Source organism: Manacus vitellinus, unplaced genomic scaffold (assembly GCF_001715985.3).
Source record: "Manacus vitellinus isolate BGI_N305 unplaced genomic scaffold, ASM171598v3 scaffold_5_pilon, whole genome shotgun sequence".
Lineage (NCBI taxonomy): Eukaryota > Metazoa > Chordata > Aves > Passeriformes > Pipridae > Manacus > Manacus vitellinus.
Window position 1 is genome coordinate 1876199 of NW_021940682.1, and position 25983 is coordinate 1902181.

Sequence of the window (25983 nt, forward strand, 5' to 3'; positions counted from 1 at the left end):
TGCTTTGCATAGATATGATAATAACCTGAGTCTGTCAATACATGGGTCAGATGAAAGATGCCTAGCAAAAAGAGGGTAGGGACTTTCTTTTAATTTTTGTCATGTGTTGCCACGTGAAACCTCAAGTTCCATACAATATTTTACCTGAAGCATTAAAAAAAAGGACTATAGTGAAGTTGATTATATATACATATTTAACATTTTAACCAGTTTATAGATAAAAGCAGTATAGTTTAGTGCTAATATGTGCTATCCCAGTTTAAATTATTGACATTCTTCACTGCCAGTATTATTCACTTATTTTTGAAAAGCTATTGATTCTCTTTGACATAGCATTGTCTAAAGAAAATAAATTGGGAAACATGAAACTTTTCATCACCAAGTCACTTCTTCAAATATGATTCAGATCAGTGAATTAACAACTGTTTACTTTCAGTCTAGAGAAAATAGCTGATGTTTGAATATACCTTCAGAATGGGCTGAACAAGTGTCCATCTCATATGTTCTTTTTCATCTCATCTCCATATCACATCAGTAAAAAGAACACATTCAGTGACCACTGGAATGAGTTTTGTCTTGGGAAAGTATCTGTTGTACCTTGCTGTCATTTAGCTGCAAGTTGTTGAGGTTAAAGCAGAAGTCACCATGTGCCTGAGATTAGATGAACATCACAGTCCTTTCTGGTGTTAGATCTGTGACAATACATCCTGGGTTAGGAGATGGAAAAGTTCATTCAACTGCCAAAGGGGCTTGTGAAGAGTGAAGTGTTGGTGATTAGATGTAATTATGGACAGGTGTAAGTATGTGTAATGTTGGAAAAGTTATTTACCTTTTCTAGGTCAACATTACTACTATAGATCTTCAAAACTGGAACCTAATGATGTGTTCAGGAGTCTCTTGTGAAGCTTCAAAGCTTGTTTGTGTGCTAAGGAAGTAGAACTCTACACTAAGGCCATCTGCAGGCTGACTTTTGCTTACCTTATATGACCCTGTTGAATTCAGGTTGCATAGTTAAAAATATCTGTCTGTACATGCAAGTTACTATTATTTTATTATTATGCTTAATAACTGATATAAGTGGATACTTTCAAGTAATGAGCAACTTTTTTTATTTTAAACAGACACTTTTTGAACTTTAGCCAATAACTTAATGTTCATAATTCTTTTGTAAATTAAGCTGAAAAACATATCTTTTAAGGTGAACACTTGCTTTCTTTCCTTTTGTGGGAATCTGGCATTCTATTATGAAGTATTCAGAGCAGGAAATTGTCTTCAGATGAGCAATTACAAGCAAGACACTTGGCCATGGGCTTTACATGGAATCACAGGTCCTTCAGCCTAGTGGATGACCTTTAATTTGATTTTGGTTTTTGGAGATATGAGATTTATCAACCTTAACACTCTTGAAGAAAAGTTTTTTAAGACATGAATTTTCAAGATGCACAATTCCTACTAAACTGATATAAGCCTATACAGGGAGCATAAGGTTATAGATTTTATTCTATCTAGACAGAGCTTCTGTTGACAGGAGTGGGAATTCTGCACCTTAGAGATTTTTCTCCACACACTGAAATCTTGAGATTGACAGCAAATAGGGAGAAAATCCAATAGTCCTCTTGGGAAGTGGTGGCCCAGTGTACACTGGTTGCAGTAATACTGAATAATGACTACTAAATTTGTTTTGACTTCACACCTGTCCTACTCTGTATTTTAACCCAGGTCTCTAAGAAGTGACTCTTAAGCACAAACCTCAAGTTGCAGTGGGTCAGAAAAGTTAAATTCCTAGCAGGTAGGTGGTGGTTTGGAAGTAATGTTCAGTGGAACAGCGTAGAAGCAGAAACCTTTATCCAGATACCATATCCAGGGAGTGCTCTGCCTGTCCTAGAGACCCATTTTTTCAGACTTATCTCCACATTCTGATTATCTCAGGAAAACCATTAATCTTTGTAATAGAGAGGCAGGAAAGAACACTTACAGGTTCCTAACAAAAGCCTCACTTGCTCCCAGAAAGGGATTTTTGGACTAAAAGAGCCAGAAAGTGATATTTAGTCAGAGGCCCATCATGGGGAGAAGGTGGAGATTTTTCCATATTTAAATGTTTGTAGTTTTCTAGAGGGATTGTGTAGTACTCAAACAGAAGGGATCTTTGTATTTAAGTATCCCTTGAAATTGTGCTACTGAAAAATGCTGCATGTTCTATTAATATGTATAAAGTCTCCTTCAACTCTGTTGCAGTTTGACATGTTTAAACAAGGTTTAATATACTGCAATGCACTGTGGAGGCCAGGAGCAGAGACTGAGCATCCTTGATGCTTCAGGTTTTGGAAATGGTTATGATTACCAGGTAGCATGATTACTAGCACACAGTAATGTCTTTCAGCCAGGTAACTAACAAGCTTGGAAGACAAATTAGCAGTGTTCAGGCCATTAGAAAACGTTCGTTATCTCAAAGAATTTGTGGAACCTACAATAGGGTTTAACTAGGAAGGGTGACATTTTAAGATCTCCTCAGGTGAATTATTGATAAACCCTTTATAGTAACACACAACTCTGAGAGCTTCAGGCCATGAAGTTACTTCCAGTTACTAATAATAGCAAAGAACATGAGCAGCTCTTGAGGTGGAATAAGCCACAGACACAGAGTTTTCCTCCAGCTCCAGGGCATGCTTGTGACAGAGCACTTGTAAAGAAAGGAGAGGTTCTGCTAGCAGGCAGGAGTGCCAGTGAGTCTATCAGGACCAGAAAAAACCTAACAGAGGAGACAGATATGGTGCATTGAAAGCTGTAGTATTTATTTCACTTTGGACCCAGTTCTATAGATTTCTTCAGCTCTACTGAAATCTGCTCCAGTCACACTGAAATCAAGGCTCTGACAAAGTCTATACTGAGCTCACAGTAATTTTGTTGTTGCTGTTATCTAAAACATGTGCCTTTGGCCACTGTGAAGTCACAGACTTAGTGTCAGGTTCTGGAAAATAAATTTCTTTCTCTCAGAGTTCATTAAAAAAAGATGTGTAAAAAGTGTTCTTTTAAAAAACAAAAAAAACGTCAAGACTTTTAAGATTCTTCAGCTATCTCAGACAGTTATGCACTACTGTTTATTTTTGTGATATGTGCACTTACTCTTGGGGAGAATTTGACCTGTGATCTATATGATCCTTCTAAATTTTGAAATATGAACTATGTTACATTATAGAAATCTCCACTAAGGTTTTAGTTTAACTAGTGTCATAGAAACATATATCTTGTCACTCTTCTATATAATAATCAACCATATGTATTCAGATAAATAATTCACATACACCCTGTTGCTGTAGTCCATCACATCCTCTTTGGATCCTATCAGTCACACACTCATGGTTCTTTACAGAGTGAGTGTTCAAAAACAAGAAGTAGGTTCCCAGAAAGGTGGTCAATGCTTCATCACATCAGTCCCTTAGAAAGAGGCACTTGTACAAACCCTTCATAATGGGCTTTAATCCTCGGCCAGTCCTGAAGAGGTGAGGGAGTTGGACTAGATGAAAACTGTAGATCCCAACCAACTGAACTACATTCTTCTTCCCTTGTTCCTCCCTACTTCCCCCTCTCCCCTCTCTTCTCCTCTTCCCTCTATTGCATTCCATCACATTCCCTTGTGCCCTTCTTGTAAATTAGAATAACGCTGACTAGCTTCCAGTCGGCAGGGACCTCTCCAGACTCCCAAGGCCTTTGCTAGAGGACTTAGGGGATCATGCCATAGGATCCACCAGCTCCTTTAGTACTCGAGAATGAATCCCACCAAGGCCTTGTGGACTTAGAAACATTCTTTGACCGTAACACACACGTGTGCTGGAACGAACCATGCTGTTTATTGGGTGCAGGAGAGGGGGGATGCTGAGGGGCCAAAGCTACTCAGTGCTGTTGTGTGGGTCCAGGGGAGCAGCAGGGCCAGCTGGACACTCGCCTGCCCTTGGTGGGGCTGTCTCATAGGAAGCACTGGACGTGGGAGCCTGCTGGGAAGGAGCGTTGGAGGGCCCCGGAGCTGCGTCCTGCCTCTGGGCACTCTCAGTCCCCAGGAGGCCTCTTCTACCAACCAAAGGCTGTTGGTTGTGGGCCACCCATGCTGGTTGTAGCACCTCTGGGGGGAGTGCCTGGAAGGCCCACTCGTAGGCCATCATGCTCCGTGCGAGGGCAAGCAGGCTGATCTTGTACTCCTCGTAGTCGCGGTCCCCTCGCACTGAGTACAGCAGCTTCTCCATGGGCTGCCTGCACACGGGGCAGTTGTCTCTCGCCATGGCCCACTGCCAGATGCACTGAAAGCAGAATTTGTGCATGCAGTAGGTCACGTGGGCCGGCTCCTTCATGTGCTCCAGGCAGATGGGGCACCAGGAGTCTTCTGCTGCCTCCAGCGGTCCTGCCTGTGGCGGCTGGCTCAGGCTGCCACCACTTTCAGCACAGCTGCTCTCCCCCATGTCTTCTTTGGCACCTGATGCCATGTCCTGCCAAGAGAGACATGCGAAGTGCTGGAGCTTATCTGGCAGGAGGGGCACTCGGGATCGCTCAGGATGTCAAGCTGCTCCCTCTCACCAGCGCTGCAGCAGCAGGGACACAAGCAAAGGGAGAGAACCTGGCCTGGGGAGCAGTGGAAGAAATACACAGGTCCTTCAAGAAGGAAAGCCTCCCAGCTGCTCAGGGTGATGTTTCCCCTCCCAGCCCACCTCTACTGCTGTGAGCTTGTCTCCTGGGTGCCCCCGCTGCCTGAATGTGCCATGGCTGGGAAAAATCCTCCAACGGCATCAAGAGCTGCACGGAGCAACTCCCAGAGACGAACACCAGCACCAAAGGTCTTGCCTACCACTCCAAACCTTGCAAATTTGCTCAGCTTGAGTTTGGGGCATGAGCTCATTTAGACAGCAAGAGATTCTGGGTCATCCATGATGTCATAATCCATTGCTAGGTAGATCCATCATCCGATTGGATAAGAAATTGGTGATGTCAATAATGCATCACTTGGGCTAAATTATCACTCTAGGTCCCTACCAATTGAATTATATATTCTCTCCTCTCATCTCCTCCCTTGTATTTCACTGTATTCCATTCCATTTCCCTGTGCCCTTTTTGTAAACTGGAATAATGTTAATTAGCTTCCACTCAGTGGGGAGCTCCCCAGATTCCCGAGACCTTTGCTAGATGACTCTGGGAGTACTGCCATAAGATCTGCTAGCTCCTTTAGTACTCTGGGATGAACCCCACCAAGACCGCATGGACTTAGGAACATCTGAGTGATGCAGATGGTCCCTTACAATTTCTATATCCACAAAGAGAAAGCCACTGTTGCCACAGTTGTGCTCCTCCAGCTCAGAGGACCGGAGAGTCCAAGGATTATCACCAGTCTGAAAGACTGAGACAGAAAAAGTATTGAATGCCTCTGTGTTTTCTGCATGCCCATTTGCCAGAGGACCATCTTCATCAAGTATGGGTCCAGTGTTTTCCTAGGGCCTCCATTTACTACTGACACACTTAATAAAGTCCCTTCTTGCTTTCTGGCACAGCAACAGCTGGTGGAAGAAATGCCCAGTTCCCTTGAGAAGGAAAGCCTCTCACTCCCCTGGGTCAAGTTTTCCCTCCCAGTTTACCTCTACATCTACAAGTCATCTCTTCCCCTGGCCCACCACTGTATGAAATCAAAGCAGAACTGATGCACATTGTAGGCAGTGTTGTCTGCCTTTCTTATGGCTCCCAGGTGGATGGGACACTGGAATATGCTGCTGTCTCCACTTGCCCTGCCTGGATTCAAGTACATCCTGTTCTCCTGCTGAATCTAATTTAAAGCTCTACTGCTAAGTCCAGTTCACTTCCTTTCCTGAACACTCTTGCCTCTATAATACCAACCAGTGTACGAGAAGTATGATAAGATATCCACTAAATAAAATTTCAGATTGAAACATCCTGAACATACTTAAGAACATGCCGACTTTGGAAAATACAGTGCAAATCTCTCCAACATACATGCTTCTTGTCAGAATGATATATCTCACTATACACCTCTCTTCCACAGTGTGGGGATGACCAAAGAAGGTTCTGTATGAATCAGCTGTTAAGAGACATTTCTGCCATGAGACTGACTCGGTAAGCTGGTATTTAGCAGTATTTATGTTTGCAATTGTTTGTATTTGCAGTGAACCTCCTTGCCCCAAAGGATAGTTCCAGAAGTACTGGAGACAGGAATGATACCAAAGAGAAAGACAGTTGTCTCAATATTTTAGACTCTTATTTTGAGACCTTAGTGCTTGTTCAGGAAAAATCAATAATCTCTTTTAGATCTGTGTAATTTTTCCTCATTCTCTTCCTTTCGTGTCACTGAAGTTTTCATTAGAGATTTCATGTTTCCCAAAGATTCCCATGATTGAAGGTGTCATAATTTTTGAGATTAAATACTGTAAAAATAATAGGCTTGCTCTTCATTAGGTCTGTATTTTCACAGTTGAGTGATCTTCTAAAATTTTTTATTTAATTTTTTTTTATGGAGGCTAGCTATGACAAGCTTTTAACTTGGCACTCAAAGTGCATCTGGCTCTAAAGCTAATCTGGGATGGACAAGCACTAAATGAGAGAGATTCCTCATTCAACTTTCATTATATTCTGTTTCACGCTTTCAGATAAAGAAGCAGTTAACACTTTTCGTGATGTTTTTTGTCTATGTGTTATAAAGTACTTTGCCAGCAATGGTAAATGCCACACTTGGAGAAAAATATAGAGGTAGTGACTTGTTCATGGTACCTGGTGCTTGCTGAGGACCCATCTGGTTTCCTGGGACTGCGACCTAAATTTCCATTCTGATCCTTGCTATAAAGTATTTTAATGATGAGTCTATGAACTTTAGGACCACAGAGAATGTCTGCAGAATAGGATTCCTTACTGTAGGTCCCCCTGAACCTCCTTTTCTCCAAGCTAAACCATCCCATCTCCCTCGGCTACTCCTTGTAACACCTGTGCTCCAGAGTCTTCCCCGGCTCTGTTGCCCTTCCCTGGATATGCTCCAACACCTCAATGTCCGTCTTGTAGTGAGGGGCCCAAAACTGAGCACAGGTTTTGAGGTGAGGCCTCACCAGTGCCGAGTACAGGGGGACAGTCACTTGCCTAGTCCTGCTGGCCACAGTATTGCTGGTACAAGCCAGGATGTTGTTGTTCTTGGCCACCTGGACACACTGCTGGCTCGTGATCATCTGCTGTTGACCAGCACCCTCAGGTGCTGTGCCACTTTCCAGCCACTCTGCCCCCAGCCTGTAGTGCTCCTTGGGCTTGTTGTCACTCAAGGGCAGGACCTGGCACTTGGTCATGTTGAACCTCAGGCAATTGGCCTCAGACCATCAATTCAGCCTGTCCAGATCCCTCTGTAGAGCCTTCCCAGCCTCCAGTAGATCAACGCTCCCACCCAACTTGATGTCATCTTCAAACTTGATGAGGGTGCCCTTGATTCCCTTGTCCAAAAGACTGATAAAGATATAAAACTGAACTGCCCCAATACTGAACCCTGAGGAACACCACATGTGACCAGCTGCCAACTGGACATAATTCCATCCACCACAATTCTCTGGGCCTGACCATGCTTAGTTAGGCACCATGGTATACACATTTTAGAAAGGGATAAACAGCATTTTAGAAAGGGAATCAAGCATGTCTTCAGTAGGTGGTGCTACCAGGGAACTGAGAAATAAATACTGTAAGTATGTGGTATAAACTTGACATCTTCCTCCCATGTAGACTGACTCTCTTAAGTTGTTTGTACTTTTCTTATTTCTTTTCTTTTGAAGACTATTACCTTGCTAAAAACTGCCCTCAACATCAAAGATGTACTGAATGTTCCTGGGTTAGCATTGCCATATTTATACACAGCTATCAAAGATGTACAAATAGGAAGTATGTCTGTATGATAACACACCTGTGTTATTATCTAGCAGACAAAGATATTCAGGATAGCATTGGTAGCAGTACTTCAATCATTGGTACAAGTTGCTGAATTAGTTTCCTAATAATTATGTAAAATTATGGCTACTTTATACAGAAAATTCCCTAGGGAAGAATAAACTGATGGAAAACACGCTAATTTTTTAAACTATCATTATAACTAATGAAATTATTCTGTAACCTGCATTTAGGCCAAGTATGCTAATAAATATGCTTACCTGGATGTAAAAAAATCAACAAGGCAAGCTCACATGTTCAGAACTACTTTCGAGCTGGGCAATACTATGGAAAAGATGTTATGCCTGGAGATTTGGTCAAAGTAGAGCAACAACTTGTATTAGCTATGATTTAACAGGATTACAGGAGGAATTGCCAGGCAGCTACTCCACACACAAAAAGCCTGGTTAGATAAAGCTAGTGCAGATTGGAAAAAAAAAAGCTGTAAAGGCAGAACTACCTTTAGGAGGAAGTGAATAGTACTGTCTGCAGGGAAATACACCATGGTATTGGCACAGGGAAGGCCACCTAACATTTCTCTATGATTATTTCAGTGCAATGATCCTCCTTGTCCTGCTATATAGATAATGGAAGCCTAATCATGTACCTTGAAACCTGTACTTTAAGGCCCTGCTTGCAACCCTCGTCTCTGATTTGTCAGCCCAGTTGAGATACATGAGGACACACACAATTTCTCTGTAAACAATAGTCCATTTGCTCTGAAGAAATCAAAACACTTTTGTGACTTTCAGCTACCAGACTGCAATGGGGGTAGGAGATTGGGGGGGATTCCCTTCTAAGCCTTCTGAAGAGGGAGAACCCTGACAGAAGATGATTGGGGGATACAGGAATGCAAAAAAGTCAAGAATAAAGTAAAGAATAGAGTAAAACAAATAATGTTTTCTTCATTAATTGCAGCTGAAGGTAGTTCAGTTGCAATTGAATATAAATTACAATTTCCACTTTTTCATAAAAGCATGTGCAAACCCTAACTTACCTCTGATGACCATCAAGGCAATAATGTGTCAGTAGGGTAGGCAGGGTGTAAAAGTGGGGATTAGGGTTTCCATATCCTTTCCTGATGATTTGACCCTAGAGAGGAGGCTGACACAGAAATGCACCTGTGAGTCACACATTAACTTTGTCTCACAGGTATCTGTTTTTGGTTTGTTCCAGCTGACAAATAATCGACAGCCAGAATTTCACAGTGCTTGAAACACAGAAAATTACACAAACGCTTCCTAAAAGCAAAACTCTGATTTTTAGTTACCTTTTGGTGATAGCACTTGGAGCCTGTGATCCTGAAATGGTGAGATTTACAGCTGAAGCATCAGTCCTGGAGTTCAGTGTAGAAAATGTACGCTTCTCTTCATAATCCTAATTAATTTAGCGAAGCTTTGCTAAGACGCAGCAATCTGCTTGTGCAGAATTTGTGGTGATTTGATGTGTAGCATGACAAAGGTGTGGAACCATAGAGTGGCATAAGTCTGTCTACAGAAGTAAAACAAATTCACAGCTTAGGTAAGGCTAAGGAAAAGGCAGTTGCTGAAACAGTTTGAGAATGTAAACTTGAGAACTGTATGCAAATAAAGTTTAGTGGGCTATGTAGCAATGGTTTCCCTTTTTATGACACGTGGTTTTATACTTGTGATTTAGTATGGATTTTTGAAATGTAGAGCTTTTCCAGATGTTTTGCAGATTTTTTTTACCTGATTCTCAGCAACTTTAGTCTGTGAAGTGATTGAGAAAGAAGGCATTGAGTCATAAAATCATTTAAGTTGGAAAAGACCTTTAAAATCATCAAGTCTAGCCGTAAGAAAGTAGCACATGCTTAAGTTCATCCTTCTTCAAGGTAGTATTTAAGCACTTGCTTAACCTTAAAGAGTAAAATAAATGGGATGTGAAGTTCAGTAGACACTGAAATAGCAAATCACTTCTTGGAGTTCTTTAACTTGGGAAACTTGTATCCTCCATGTATATGTAGATTTTTTGCATCTAGCCTTTGTGGCAAATAACTACCAAAAAACATGAAGATACAGACTCAATTACATGATGTCTGCATCCACACTTGTCCTTATTTTATACCAACATAAAAACACTGTCAGTTAAGCTATTCCAGACTTACAGAATGTGAAAGGGAAAAAAAAAGGGAAAAAAGACTCAAACCTGTTCTCTTTACCTAATTGTTATTAACTTGATGTTGGTTTTTTTCTGATTTCCAGGCAGAACCTTTTCTCTGTTATTATGAACTATAGAGATCAAGTGGAATATCTGTTGCAAAATGAGGTATTTTTCTCAGTTTGTTATACCAGAAAAGCATTAACTTCTATGTGAAAGGTATCTAATTATTAATCTGTCTCAGATGCAATTAAGAAAGACTTATAATTAAGGCTGTTTAATCTGACTTTGAAAGGATATAAATTCTCTTAATAAAACTTGGCTTGAAGTTACGAAGAAGGTGCTACAAATTTAAAATATCAAAGATGACTGTTTCTAAGCATCAAGGAACCTGTAAATAAAACCAGGATCATTTGGGTTGACAGTATAATATTTGAGATTAGGTATAATGCATTATATGTATCTGCAAAATTTGTCCCTGATTTTCAAACCCACAAGCCTAATGTTTACATATTTAGGATCTATATGCAAGCATGTGATACTTCGAAGAATTAGGTTTAGACAGCAAAACTCCCAGGAGATTTTATTTTAAAGCATTGTGGGCTGCCAATTGAATGCTACCTCCTTAAAGGAAAGATCTCTTAAGAAATCTGCTCTGCTAACTAGTGTTTTCAGGACAAGTGTCTAGAGGAAAAATTGAGTCATACCTTGGAAGAAACCTCGTGGTTATTTGATCTGAATTTCAGATTGTCATTATAACTGACTTTCAAGGGTTTAAAACTAGAAAGAAAACAAAAGGTGTTGGTAAAATCAAAGAATAGTGATGTAGCATGGAGATATATTCCAGAGCATCCCCTCTAGAGTTATAACTCACTATGCTAAATTGTGGATTTCTTTGAAATGTATGTTAAAACATAAAATTATTATTTTGTTTCAGAACTCTGTCACTTATGTTTAAGTCCAGATTTTAATCTCTCTGGATATTCTTGATCCATGGGTATTTCTATTTTGAATTGCCAGAAAACATACACCTGCATATAACTGTGTATACATGCACACGCTATATATAAATGCACATCTACATGAATACATAAATATATATCAATAAGTATGGAACTAAATATATAGAGATAAAAATATTATATTTTTATGTAAGTCTTTGATACTTTTTCAAAATGCATGCAAATTTATAAGCTTTTGAACTGTGCCTTGCTACAAAGTAAAGCTCTGGGCCTGATAACTGTGTAGGTATTCACTGAATTTTCCTTTGTAAGCAACGTCTCAAAGGAAAGTATTTAGTGTATAAAATGTGATGCAGCCATAACCATTTGGAAAATTGAGGTCCCCAAGCTGAAATGTGCATATATATTTCCTTACTGAAGTAGACCCATCAGGGTAATTATTTACATTCACTTGAAATTTTAGGGCCTAAAGTAAGAAGATTCTAAATTCAAAGAAGGCTGTAACCTCAACATTAATGAGACTTTGCAATCCACCCTCTGCAACTGATGCTGTGTAGATATTCCTCAGACCTATAATGAAGCACTCTTAAATTTGTTTTTGCCAAAGACTTTTACCTTGAGTAAGCAATTTCTTGAGATCATTAACTTTTTATAAAGGGAAGGAAGTACATTTTTTAAATATTCATACTATCTAAAAAATATGTGTGTGTCTAGAGCTAAACTTCTCTGTAGTCAATTTTTTTTAATAAGGTCTTGCCTACTCTGGGACACTCAATAAAGTTCATATGAATTGCTTAAAAGAGCAGTATTGCAAATTAATTATATGGGTCAGATCACCATGCAGATGTTTTCATTCAAAGGCATCAGCATATGGAGCTTTTTCAAACCTGCAATAATTAAAACTAGTGTTATTGATTTGTTTTAATAAGTGGCAAAAAATTATGGAGCTGTAATGTAATAACTTACAAATACGTGGTAAAGACAGCAAAAAATGAGCACCCTTTTTTTTGGCCTTTGAATCCTTGTTTATTTATTTTCTCTAACTTCTTACTAGATTCCTTGAAGAAGGTTTAAAATTCGGATCTTTATAACTGCCCCACATCCCAAGGCTGCACAGGACCCGTTATGTTGATTTTTAAAACTAGCACTTGCAGCACTGGGAGGGTTGTTGTCCTTCTCTGATTCACCTCAGTCCACCCTCAGCACACACTGAAATTTAAGGCAGTGGGAGTTACTCACATACACCAAATTAAGTGCACACGTACCTGCTGAAGTTCTGTACTCAGCTGGAAGTTCCTTAAGCATTGGTTTTAATCAGACAGATCTTGAGATTCTCAATTAAAAAACCAAATCAACAGTATTTTGCACATTTATCTGCATATTTCTAAATTTACTTGTTCAAAGACTTGGAGACACCAACACTTCTGACTTATGTGACAAGCCCACTGTCATTATTAATAATGGTAAATAAATGGAAAAATTCATTTTAAGATGGATAATGCCTCTATAAAACAAAAATGAAAAAAAAAAAAAAGTAAGGTATTTGGCACAGGGAGGGGATTGGTGCTGTTAGAGTTGAAATGTAAAGAGTGTTCCCAGAGTCAACCAACCAGCCCTTTTGATTGCCCTGATAATCACTTGACATGCACTTTATTTAAAAACCTATTCAGAATGTGCTGTTGCTGTAGCGAAGACTTTGTAAATTTTTTATACAGAATGTAGGAGTTCTAGAATGAAGTAACATTTTTTTAATCATATAAATAATTGAAGCACCAAAATATCTTTCTAAGGTTCTGCTGGAATTTAAATACGTAGAGGCAAAAATAAAAAAAAAATTACAAGTTGCTGACTGTAATTGGAATTTCAGAAGACGTGAAACTTCTGCAAGAAATTAATCTCTGTCTTCCCTTTCTTGGGACAGAAATCGATGTCCTACTCTACATATGAAAAAGGAAAGCTCTTTACATGGTCATGTCCCAACAGAGAAACAGTGTGAAAGAAGTCACCATTCATATTATAGATTATTACATAATTTTTTTATATGCTTACTCTCCTTCATCTGCAATATGCTCTTCAGAAATAGCTACCATAAAAACAATGTGTTATAGTATACTAGCTTCTATAAATATTAAGTTCTTGATAATTTATCTATAAAGGGAATAGCATATTAAACAGAAATTGATACATCCCTCAAGATATCCAACTCTCTTTATGGAATAGTATGTATATGTACAAAAATATATAGACTGTGGGTTTGGTTTAATTTTTTTTTATTATTCCCTGTCCAGAGAGCTGTTTTTCTACTCAAGGATTACTTTTGTGTGTGCCCATTGCTTGTGTACTGCTCAGTAATTGCCCTGCATAAATGTATTTACAAGCATAAAATCCCATGTTCTAATAACTCATAACCCCACCCATGAAGAGGAAAAATGCTAAATTAAAATGTATTTAAATTAAGTGCTGAATTAGAATCATATTTAATATTCATTAAAAACTCCACATAGTAATTAAATATATATATGTACATGTGTTTAAATATAGACAGACATTTGTCAACAACTCACAGTAAACCAGCATGTATAATGCTTTGGGTTTGTCAGTGTTACACACAGTAGCAAAGCCATGCCATTTTTATGGGTTCCTACTTCAGCTGGCAATATATGCATGCACAGAGAGTAAATCCTGCCAGAGTTCAGTTATAAAAACCTACGTGGTAAGAAAGAAATAAAAAAGAAAGGAAATGTCCTCTTTGTAAATTGATAGAACAGCCAATCACCTTCAGACCAAAGGAGAGTCTAAAGTTCTCAGGAGATCACAGTCAGCCATAGCCTTTTTCTCTCTAGAACCTGCAGTATGAAAAGGTATTGCTGTCCTTAATTACTAAAAAACCCAACAACTTATATTTAAAAGAATCTGATCACCAAATATTTTAGGATATTTTACGTAATTCATTCCTGCTTTAGTTCTGCTGAAGGCAGATAATGTGGAATTAGTCACCTCAATATATTTGTATATTTATTTGTATTAATGAGAGGTGTTAGCCTTCTCGGTACAGTCTGCACATGGACCTTAAGCTTGAAACCAGAAAGTTCATCTTGGTACAGTTTTTCTTTTTCAGGCATGAAATGGATGAGTTAGAGAAATGGTTTTATCGGTACATAGACATGCTGTAGTGCACTTAAAGGAACATTTATCAGTACAGAAACATGGAGAATATTTATAGGAGAGCTTCTGTCTGTTCAGAGAATGTATTTTAAGGTTTAATGAAGTGATAGAACTATGCAGGAAACCCATGAATTTTTATTTCTTTATTTATTTTCCTGAAATAGAGTACCTGATATTTGAAGATTACATTTTCCTTCCTTTGGGATCCAAATTTTTTTTCCTTGAATTCCCCCAAGTATTTCTGAGATTATCCATCTAGGGATTTTTTTCATGTGGTAATATTTAAAGGTCTAAATTTATGATCAATAGGATTTAATAGTTTTAACTGTATGTATTTTTTTGCAGAAAGCTAGTTGCAGAAGTACTCAGTCCACAGGTGTCAGATTATGCAGCCTCCCACACAGTCACTATTTTTAGGAGGAACATGGCTGTTTTCCAGCTCTCACAGAGATGGGTAGGAGACAATAGTGAGGATAAATTCAGAGAATCATAAAACCTCAGAAAGCTTGTGAATCTCTTGGGTTCAGGCTTCCTCAGAAGTTTCTTTACAGTGCTTCTACACTCGTGACGTTCAGACAAACCAATGTTTTGCCTTCAAATTGGTCCTTAATACCAAACTTGTTGCAGTTTTCAACAAGGAAAATAATTATTTTGCGGAAAATAATTGGACTTCAACAAAAATTACGGTCTCCTTAGGAAACAGTTGGTCATTAGTGATTTCAGTGTAGCCAGATTAATGCACGGGGTATTTGAATTTTGCTTGAGCAGATACGATTTTCTACACACTCACTGGCATGAAGTTTATGGTAAGGCATTTCTGATAAATGCTTTGAGTCTACTGTTTGCCTTTTTGTTTTTAACTTTCTTTGTTGTCAACAGCATCAAGTTGATCATGTGATTGAAGCAACTAAAGCAATCTGCAGTGTCCTCTGCTTTGTGGAAACCAGAGACATTACTGATGCAGTCAAGAAACTCAGTGTGTTGCCACTTGTGAAAGCACAGGTAAAAGAAGCACGTTGATGTCCTGTTTTTCTCCTTGAAACCGAAACTTGAATGGGTATCACTAATTTTTTGATTGGTCAAGTCCACTTACTGTCTTGCTACATGTTTTCCCTTTGACAAATATTAGGTAAGAGGCACTACAAAGAAAGAAAAGAATGTTGACAATGTGCGACAGAAGAGCAACAGAAGACTTGTTTTGTGTTTAGCTGTAACTGATATTCTCTTCTGGTTCTTCTTTCTAGTTCCTACTGAACATACAAATCTCTGCCTCGCCACATCACCTATTTACCAAATTGTGATTTCAATGTGTTAGATTTTTATATTTTAGTGTAGGTTGTTAACAACAATAAAAAAATAGCCCAACCTGTTTTTCTGTAAATGTCACCTGAATTTTGAGGTTATTTTCAGATTGAAATGTTTCTGCTATTATGCAGAAAAGGACCAGCATCATACAGTCCTGATTTTAGCTGAAATACTCTTAAAACACAGAAATGGGTTTTCCAGGAGTTTCTGGAACTTTCCCTTTTGTTCCAGTTTGCGAACTGGGACTTTTTAGGGCAGTATCTGTTCTCAGTTTTGACATCATCAGCTGCTTTGGTACGACCTCAGACAAGTCACTATGACCTGATTTACACAAGTTCTGAGCACCCAAAAATTCTTCTGAAGTCAGCATCTTGAAGATGCAGGTGCTTAGCAAATTTGAAAATCAAGCCATTAATCACTTGGATTTAGTCTGGTATAGTCATAAGTCATGCTAATTCTTTCAAACTGTAATGAAATTCCCTCTTCACACTTTTTAAAAAAGATTAAGAAGTTACTAAGAAATTTTCTTCTTTCCATATGTGGTCTTTTGTCATTCTTTCTCATGGCAAATACTGTTTAGAAAAACATGCCAGACTGGGTGGAATGTTTGTGTTCAGAATGTTACCTCCTTACAAATTTTTATTCTTTCTCCTTAGTATTTGTTGGTTTTGATTTTGGTTTTTTTCTCATGGCTTGTGATATGTGTAAGAACACCTATGACAGGGAAGTAAACAACGGGATAATTAGTATTAACTGAATTAACTAGTGAGCGTTAATTAGAAACATGTCCAGCTAAATAAGTGGAACTTAATATGCCTGATATGCTGTAAGACTAGGAAAAGTTAGTGTAATTCTTTTCATAACATTCCTTGTGTCATAGGACTGATACACATCAATTCTGTACTGTCATCTATATACACTTACTCTTAGCAGGTTCAAACCCTCAAACAGTCACCATTGTATAGAGGCAAACTTCTTCCTGAGAGCTGAAAAGATTTCCCAAAGAGCAGAAAGTATATTAGTTGAAAAGGCTTCAGTGATGTTCAGAAAACCTCTTTTCTTAAATCTCTGCATTTTTAGCCTCTGTTTTTTCCTCTGAGATGGGGCCAGGGGGAGGGAACAGCTTCCACCTTAAAGTACAGGACCCAAGCAAACAGCCTCTAGAACATCAGTGTAGCTCTCTGCAGGTCTGGGTTGTAAGTAAATTGTAAGTAAATCCCTGCACCATGTTTCTGGAGCAGAGGAGACAGATTCCACAGAGCTGATGCTGCATGTCCCTGGGCAGAACCAGCTGAGGCCTTCTGGTGTTGGTTATATGGTGTTGGTGCTGTCTCTCTGAAGGCTGGCAGGTGTTCTGAAGGACCAAGATGCAAGAAACAACACAGCTTTAGGGTTTTTGTTTGTTGCTCAGACCTGACCAGCTGATTCACTTAAACCTCTTCCCTTGCTTCCTTTCTAGGTCATGACTCACTGTAAGTCTTGTTTCTATAGCATCCTAAACGTTTTCATGTCTGCTTCAGCATTCAATTATTAGAAGTCGCTGTTGGGGATAAACTCCTGCATAAATGGGTCTGCACAGCACACATTTTATGGCATGTTGTGGAATTAAATGGAAAAAGTGTATCTCCACTTAAAGTTTTTCCTGTATATAAGAGGGCAAATACAGTAGAAAAAGAGATAAAAGAAGTAACAAGGGATTCATGTGGTCTACTTATCAGTTAAACTCCAGACTGTCCTGAGAAGCATCAGGATGATCAGCATCTTCTCCTTAAGAAAAGTATTTTGCCAACACAGAATCGTTCTTAAGAGATAGATAAAGAGCTAGGTCCAGTTAAGATAGAAAGGACAGTAAGAGAACTTCCCTGTAGAAAGGAAAGAGCAGAAGAACTGTATTGGGACTAATTTGCTAAAAGATTTTTTTTTTTTTTTGAGGTAAGAAAAATTTAGTGTATTTTCTCTTTCAGTGTTTAGGTCAGCTCTGTGAACTCAACATATAAACTGCCTCCTATGACTGGATTATATATACTGCATATCCCCATTTTCAGCCCCATCCTCTCTGAATTTGAGCAGAGAAATAGATACAGTGGTCAAAGAGCCAAATCAGTTCCTATTAGTGTGGCTTGTCCTGGACAGTCAGAAAACCCCACCTCATATCATGAAAAATAAGATAATGGGGTAAAAAACAAAGAGTACAGGTCATCTTTTTCAAGTGTAAGGTTTCTGATGATGTTCGTGTTTGCTTCTGATTGTCTTCAGAATCAGTGTTATTCAGATTATTTTAGAGATGAAGTGATTGCTACTAGGCAAATAATTGAATTATGAGCTTATCTATCCTGCTATAAAAAGAAACAAACAAAAAGCCACTGCTCTGTGTTCCTCTTTTGCTGTTGCTCATTCTCCAGCACGTGTCAAATTTCCAACTCCACTGTACAGACACTCTCCAACATATACAGGTTCTGCTGAACCAACTTCACGTACTTCCCTGCACAGAGGGGGTAGCACACTTTCCTTTTTCTGTTTCCCCTACTTAGGTTATAAGCCCTTCAGAGCAAGGAACAGCTCTCCTTATCTATGTGTACAGTCTCCAGCACAGCAGAGTGCTGGTCCTGGCTGTGATCTCCAGAGGCTAAAAATGATAAGTGGTGGTTGTGGTGATGATAATGGTGCTGTTTGTTTCTCTGTAATGAGAAAAATCACACTGTTCCTGAATACCCTCTTCTGAATGTTAAAAATATTGTGTCCTGATTGAATAGTCTTAAAATATTTTTCTGTCCTAATATTCAGTAAGAAGCTGCTCCACGTTTCTCTTGAGGACTCCTGACTAGACTGTTACTCTTTTTTTAGAGTTTTTAAGTTATTGAGGTTTTGTTCCCTTAACATTGCCTTTCAGGCTTGCTTAGCTGAACTGGTTGTCTCTCCCTTGAAGCCTTCCTGTAAAAGCTGCCTGTGACCTTTCCTGACACTCTGCTCTCTCTTACTCCCTCTTTGCTGAACCAGACTTGACTAACAACTGGCTTCAAACAAGTGAAGGGGGATTAAAAAAAAAAAGAGTCCAACTATTCCTGCAGCAGCAAATGCTGTTGCTGCTTCTTGCCTTCTCCTCCTTTGAGAAATAGTTGCTAGGACAGTCGATTAGACTGCAGCAATCTAGAAAATGTTCAGGTTTGAGTCTATAAGGAACTTCATCTTTCTCAGCAACTGAACTATAAATGTCATGAAAGCAGTAAAGTATGTTTCTGCATGTTTTGTAACCTGAATACCTCCGTTTTATGAAAATAGAGGTTACACATTATATGCAACTATCTCATGTATAGAATAGAACATGAGTATAACAAATCAGATTGTATCTATATTTATCAATATTTATCCAAAGACAATGGACCAACTTTCCTGCCTGTAGCAACATACGTGGTCAAAATTAGTACTTAGCAGCTAGTTGTTTGACTGAGTACAATTTTTTCAAACCTCTTTTTGAGTTAAACTCGTATTGAATTGTAGGGTCAATTTATGTGAATATGGGCACTGACAAAATTATTAAATATTGCAGTATCAGTGTATCTTGACAGATTGCTTGAATTGTTTCTATTATGTCCATCAGCATAGTACCAAAATGTTTTTTTAGGTAGAAGAGAAGTTTTTTTTCAGACAAGCAAGTAACTAGCACCGTAAGTTTAGTGACATTTTTGAGGTTACCTATTACATCTCAAGTGCTGCAGCATGACACATCAGGTAAAGGAGAAATGCCAAAAAAAAAATAAAATTAATTGCTTTTTCACCATGGTTTCCTGATTCTTTAGTGTAATGTATGGTGTGGTTTTGCATGGAATACTTTTTAACACATCCATTTGGCACATGTGCACATAATGCCTCAGGGAAACCACTGCTTAGTTCTTCCAATGTAAATTTTGTAGGGTACCAGTATATATTTGTTTATACGTATCTGTACATGTGTGCTTGCGTACTTGGAAAGAAATTTCAATGTGCTTCTATTTAATTCTGGTTTTATGGAAAAAAAAAAAAAGAAAAGCAAAGAAACTTACTTTCAATCTTCTGTGTTTAATTAAATTGTACTTATTACCTCCTTGCTGCCTCCTCACTGCCAGTGCTGTGCATTCCTGTACCATGGTTAAGAGATTATGAAAGCAACTGGCACCAGTGATAGTTTCTTCTTTAGCTGATTGTATCTCTTTATAAATGTGATTCATTCAGTCTCTAACCAACCTAACCTGGGATTTTAAAATCTGTTCAGGGGAGACTCTGGGCCTGATGCACAATCAAAGTTTTTCATCTGTCTTTCTTTTTTTTTCCCCCTTCTTTTCTTACAGCAACTCACAAAAAGTCCTAGGAGATCAAATCCTGCCAGAACAAGCACTAATCCACTCTATATTAAACAGGCTACACTATGTTGAAATTACAAGTGCTGTGCCAAAAGGTTGTTTACTTTCCAAAATTTGAGAGAATTGAACAAAGGTCTCTGTTCCCATTTGTCTCACTGCATTATAAAGATTGTGAAAACGTAATTCTCAGCCTGGATGTCGCTTTTCTCCCCTCAAGTAAGCATTTGACTACTTCTGCTCATATTTACCAGAGAAATGCTTGCAGCTCCAAGCTGGGTGCTAGAGGGAGAGCATGCATCCAGTATTTCTTATGCCACCTCTGCATGCTTTGTAATTTTTGAGAAGCATCATGCTGAACACATATGTACTAACATGAAGCATTCTCAACCCACTGCAAAGAGATTAATGACTGTAGAGGACAGTAAACCTTTCAGGGACATGGGTTCAAACAGCACGAGCCATGAGCAATGCTGAAACAGAAATAACTTTCTAGTCTCTCTGGTCAAGATTTGCGACTCAGTAACTTATTTCTGTGTCACTTTGGTAGATGTAGGTCTGATCACAGAATATCCTGAGTTGGAAGGGATCCATAAGGATCACTGAGTCCGACTCCTGGCTCTGCACAGGAACACCCCCAAGAGTCACACCATGTGCCTGAGAGTGTTGTCCAAACATTTCTTGAACTCTGTCAGGCTTGGTACTGTGACTGCTGCCCTGGGGAGCCTGTTCAGTGCCCAACCACCCTCTAGGTGAAAAACTTTTTTCTAATACCCAACCTAAATCTCCCCTGGCACAACTTCAGGCCATTCCCTCGAGTCCTGTCACTGGTCACCACAGAGAAGAGATCAGTGTCTGCCCCTCACGAGGAAGTTGTACCTGCAATGAGGTCTCCCCTCAGTTGCCTCTTCTCCAGGTTGAACAGACCAAGTGACCTCAACTGCTCCTCATATGGCTTCCTCTCAAGGCCCTTCACCATCTTTGTAGCCCTCCTTTGGACTTCCTAGTAACTTTCTATCCTTATTATATCATGGCACCCAAAACCTCACCAAATATCCAAGGTGAGGCCGCCCCAGTGCAGAGCTGAGCGAGACAATCCCCTCCCTTGACCTGCTGGCAATTCTTTGTCTGATGCCCCCCAGGACATGGTTGGCCCTCCTGGCTGCCAGGGCACTGCTGACTCATGTCAGAGCCAGGTGAAGACGGGGCAGACTGAGCAGCTGGTGCTCAGGCAGGGGAAGGTGTGCCCACACTTGCCTTTGGGCCAAGGCTGGGTCCCACCTGTGGCCCTGGGGCTGATGGTACTGCCAGGAGATGCAGAACTACCTGCCATGACAGCTTTTCCTCTGTGGACAGGGAGGCACAAGCTGTGTCACAATATTTAATTCTGCCCAGAGCAAGGTCTGATGGATGGCAGTTATTGTGCCTGGGGATTTAATAAATCAGCATTAAAAAAACCAAACAACAAAAAATTTAGTTAGGCTGGTCAGTTCAGTCTAAATAACTGACCTGACCTTTCAGCAGACATAAGCACACAGAAGTTCCTGCTGACAGCAGTGGGATATGAGAGGTGGGAATCTAGATTTTGCCTTAATGTTAGGGATCAAGAGCTGTGTTTAGACACAAAGGGCCTAAACACCCTGTAAATCCCCACACCTAGTATTTCCTGTTGGCTGCCTTTGGCTAGCTGCCTGCTCAAAGGTCACTGAAGAGCATAGCTGTTTTTGCTGATTTGGCACAGGGAACATAGGTGAAATGAAGGGCACTTGGGTGGAGACTTGTTGCTCCTCAGCTTTGAAAGGATGCTGAGGCTCTGCTCACTCAGCATGGTTTGGGCTTCATGTCTGAATGTGTAAGGCAGGCAAAGGGATGGAGAGGGAATTCTTACCTCTGTTATTCCAACACAGAGGCTGAGAATGTGTATGTGCCTCTAATGTTGATAAGTGCTTCTTTTTTATCTTGACATACCCAAATGCTGTCAGAAATCAGGTCCTGAGTGACTTGTCTGAGATGGTAGAGGAAGCAGGTGGAAAAGCTGGAGAAAGGAGGTCCTGGGACTGTGAATCCCAGTTATATCTTCTGTCATTGTAACAATAAAATATGTCCTTCCCCATTTTCACCTTATTTTCCACGAGTGCTACTCCTGTAACCATTATAACTGCTACCTGGTCTTTTCTGAAGTAACTGATTACTTCTTTCCCCTCTGGTTTTGTCTTTATAGGATTCACTTCAAAGTGCGGAAACACCCAGCAAAGGTAAAGTGTTATTTTTAAAATATGTTAATTCAAGGTATATCGTCAGAAAACACATTTTGCTATTTGTTTGTATTACTGAACTGGTAGAGTTGGCATATTGCTGACATTTACGTATTTAGTCATATTATAAAGTAATTATGACAAGTTAAAAGTTTAAGTAAAAGAGCATTTCCAAAAACTAATCTGGAGACTCAAATATGGAGAATGAATAGTGGAATGAAAGACCTGATTACAGTAAGTGGTGGTCGTGGCAGTTGTCTTTAATTCCAGCTTTTCATATGGAGAAAAGGAAAAACAATGAACTTTGTGGAAGTCTAAATTACTTTTCTGTATGACTTTTCCACTTGACTCCAAGAACTTTCATTCCCTCTCCTTAAGCTTTAGTTCTTTGTGATCTTTTGTTGTACAAATAGTGTTTCATCTAATGACAGACTGTCATAAAAAGAGTAGGTTAAATAACAGTAATGGACAAAATCATAGACCATTCCTTATTTAATTCCTCAGTTAAAAATAGCTTAGACTCACTGGCTGATGCCCAGCACTGTTGGCATTACTGTGAAGCACCTCAGAGACCAAGGGATGAGCAGGAGTCTGTTCTGCCATGGGTTGGATTCCAGGAGGGCTCACCCACATCAGGGCTCCTGCCACACTGGGTCCTGCTCTACCCCTCGTGCAACTGGGAGTGTTACAAGGGTGCTGTCAGAGGTCCCTCCAGCTGAGCACTGGGGTGGGCTGGGATGTGCTCAGGAACTTTGGTCTCTCTCCATTTTATTTGAGAAAAAAAAGTAACCTCTGAAGTGCTCTTTTTCCCTCTTTCCTCTGTGTGCTTTTCTCCCACTGCAGGGTGCTCAGAGAGGCAAAAAGGTGAACCAACCACAAAGGCTGCAGCAGCTTTTCAAACCACAGAGGTGGTTCAAATGCAGGTTTCCAAATGCCAGGCTTGTTGTTTCAGCATTATTCAACTTCATGAACAGCAAAAAAAGAAACAGCAATTACATTTGTAAGCTGCCAGGAAAAGCTAAGCAGCTGGAGGGCCAGGAGAGTGGGGGGAGAACATGCAGGTGCAGAAGGAAGAAGGCAGTTTGTAGGATACTTCTCCCTTGGATATGGTCCTTTATCCTGTGCATGTTTTTAATGCTCTTGATGGCAACTAATTGCTGCTGCTGAAAGAATGAATAGTTACTAATCAACATCTACCTTAGAAACATCCTCTCCACACCGTTCAGAAAACCTGACTGGAAAGGATCTAAAACATTCCTCTACTGAAAGATATTTCCCAATTTGGATTCCATTGAATCAGTAGCTTCCTCAAGGAAAATCTGATTCACTGAATAACAATAAAGGATTCAGTGTTTACTCCTTACTTCTCTGTACCTATTTATTTGTGTCAGGAAACCTTCAACTGTGAAGTGTTGTGCTTCTGTTTGTTCTTGGCACACCCTAATTTCAAAACAATTGCAGAATCCTTTTGGTAGTATAATATTAGAAAGTACAATTTACTGATTGCAAGCCAGAACTTGCCAGGCCATTAGTCATTCTGTAGAGAGGTCTATATTCAAAGTTGTCCAAGGTAACCAATTTTCCAACTGCCCTCTTACATGCACTGATATATATTTAATGTATGTTTTAACATGCTAGATGCCCTGCATCTGCACTTATTTAATAAATTTCTAAAAGTCAGCAAAATATTTAAGGTTAGGCTAATGGGCTAGAATACCAAAACTGGTGTTAAGATAGTGTCTGAGAAAAAAAAAAAAGTGTAAGTGCAATGACCAAAACTGATCCTCTGGAACCTAGGCCAGACATTCAAGAAGTGGGTAAAACCAAATTACACGTCTTTTCTTTTGGGGATGACAAGCTCTGTTTAGTCCTTTTCTGCTCAGTGCTCCCTTTCATGATAATGCCATGGGGCCTCCCATCCATCGATCTAGGAACACTGAGCCTGAGAGGAATCCAGATGATATTTTCACCTGCTGAAGCTAGAAGTAAAAATTTAATAGGTGGTGAGTTGTATATTCCTGCTGAAATCACCTTTGTGTTTCCTTTTCCACCTCATTTGTGTCCCACCCTTTCTTTTACTTTTTATTAGGCTTAGCAGTCTAGGATTGCAGCCATGCAAAAATCTGCAAGCCTCTGACTCAAAATTAAAGGAAAATCACAGCCTTAGCTCAGTGCTGGTAAATCTTTGCAGATCTCTGGGAAACTTAAACCTAAGCACTTGGCTTTCTCCAGCAGCACAGTTGCAGATGAAGTCAGGGTTGACAGCCAAGGAGGAGACAGACTGCATTTCCCATTTGTACTGTTCTTTTCTGTCTCTTCTATGTATTCGTGTTTATCTTGAAGAAAACAGGATCAAATTTGAACAGCAAGAGCAACTATCAGTTAATCCAACTAACAATTTCCTTTACCTTCCCTCTTTTTTCCCCAAGTGGTAGTTATTACCCTGAGTATCATAAAAGAGTTTTGATTTTCTTCATTATTTCTTCTCCCTACCACAAAAGAAGAAAAGATAGAGGGTACTATTAAAATTAAAGCTTCACTTAATAATTTGTTTAGAAACTGCTTTAATCTTTCCCTTTAATAAAAAATTTTCAGAGGTTTATTATTAGTCATTCACCATGGACTAAGCAAGTCAAAGACTATATTCAGCATATGTAGCCTTGATTTAGTGTTGCAATAACTGCCTTTATTAAGAGTTATCTCTGTAGAACAATTTATTCCATTGCTGTGAATAAAGCAGTACTTATCCATGTTATGCCTGATTCTGGATCATGTTCTTTTTCATCGGTGTGCAGTCCTTAGAATGTTTTAGTGCTTAAAATATTTTTTTATTTCTTCTTAGATGTGAGGAACTATAGGCATTTCTAGACATTAGGACCTTTTGCAGCATCAAGTGTTCACAGAAAATAAAGTCTAAGATTACTTATGTTAATAGATATTTAGCACTGGAGTTTGTTGCAGTCCAGAGTGCGAAAAGACAGCAGGCTGGTGCAAAACTGAGTCTGTGCATGTTCCTCAAAAACTGATGAATGAATGTTTATTCAGTGTCTACAGCCTTGCTACTTCAGGCAGGGATTTCAGCAGATCAGACATAATAAGCAGCTTTTGGAATTTGATCAGTAGTTCTTTGGGACCCGTCCAGAAAGTCTAGTACACACCAGGAACGACAGTCCTTTTCCAGCTGAATTGCTGCAGTCACTATCTCTTTGAATAAATGCAGACCTGTATTGTTAACAATGAAGTCAGCATTATATTTGAAGAGTGGAAAGGTTCTCTCACTGTGCTTGGGATTTGATAGTGGCTTCTAGACCCGGTCATAAAAATATTCACAACAGAAAGTTGTAAAAAATAAAAAGAGGAAGAAAGGGGAAAAATGGAAGTTTTTTTAAGGTTTTCCTTAAAGTTGAAAACTCCACTTCCTTCCTTTCTTATCACAAACCCATTATATTTTTGTTTTGGAAATAACACTTTTTGTTTTGCAATATGGAAGAATGTCAAGGGCTTTTTATTGATTGCATTTCATCTCTGTAAGTGTCTCTCCTGCATTGTTTTCAAATCAGAGCATGGCTCTTCAACTTTAAGTTGTTGCTGTATTACATTCTGATATGTTGGTCTTAAAGCCAGAGGCTTTTTAATCAAGACCAATTTTTAAATAATTGCAATCCCCCAGTTCTTCAAAAACATTAGGCAGAAGTTATCAAGGCCTTATAAAGCATATAGGAGCAGAGACATTTTTGATAACAGGACAGCAGATTTTTAAGTTACTTTCAAGGGATAATCCATAGGACTCTTGAACTAGTAGGAAGTAACAATATGGTAAATATTGGTGTTTGGAAGCTGCATCCTATCACTATTTGCATTACAGACTTTTCAGGTTTTTCCTCTTTCTTATTACAACAA

General features: G+C 39.2%; 1 protein-coding gene across 1 annotated transcript in view; it reads left to right on the top strand.

The window, feature by feature from the left end:
* Nucleotides 1-25983, top strand: part of PIK3C2G (phosphatidylinositol-4-phosphate 3-kinase catalytic subunit type 2 gamma) — a 194870-nt gene that overhangs the window by 19498 nt on the left and 149389 nt on the right. The window contains exons 6-9 of the mRNA XM_029963387.1: nt 6038-6108; nt 10167-10230; nt 15069-15191; nt 22050-22083. Coding sequence (XP_029819247.1) covers nt 6038-6108; nt 10167-10230; nt 15069-15191; nt 22050-22083 — 292 coding nt within the window. The remainder of the gene's footprint in view (nt 1-6037; nt 6109-10166; nt 10231-15068; nt 15192-22049; nt 22084-25983) is intronic.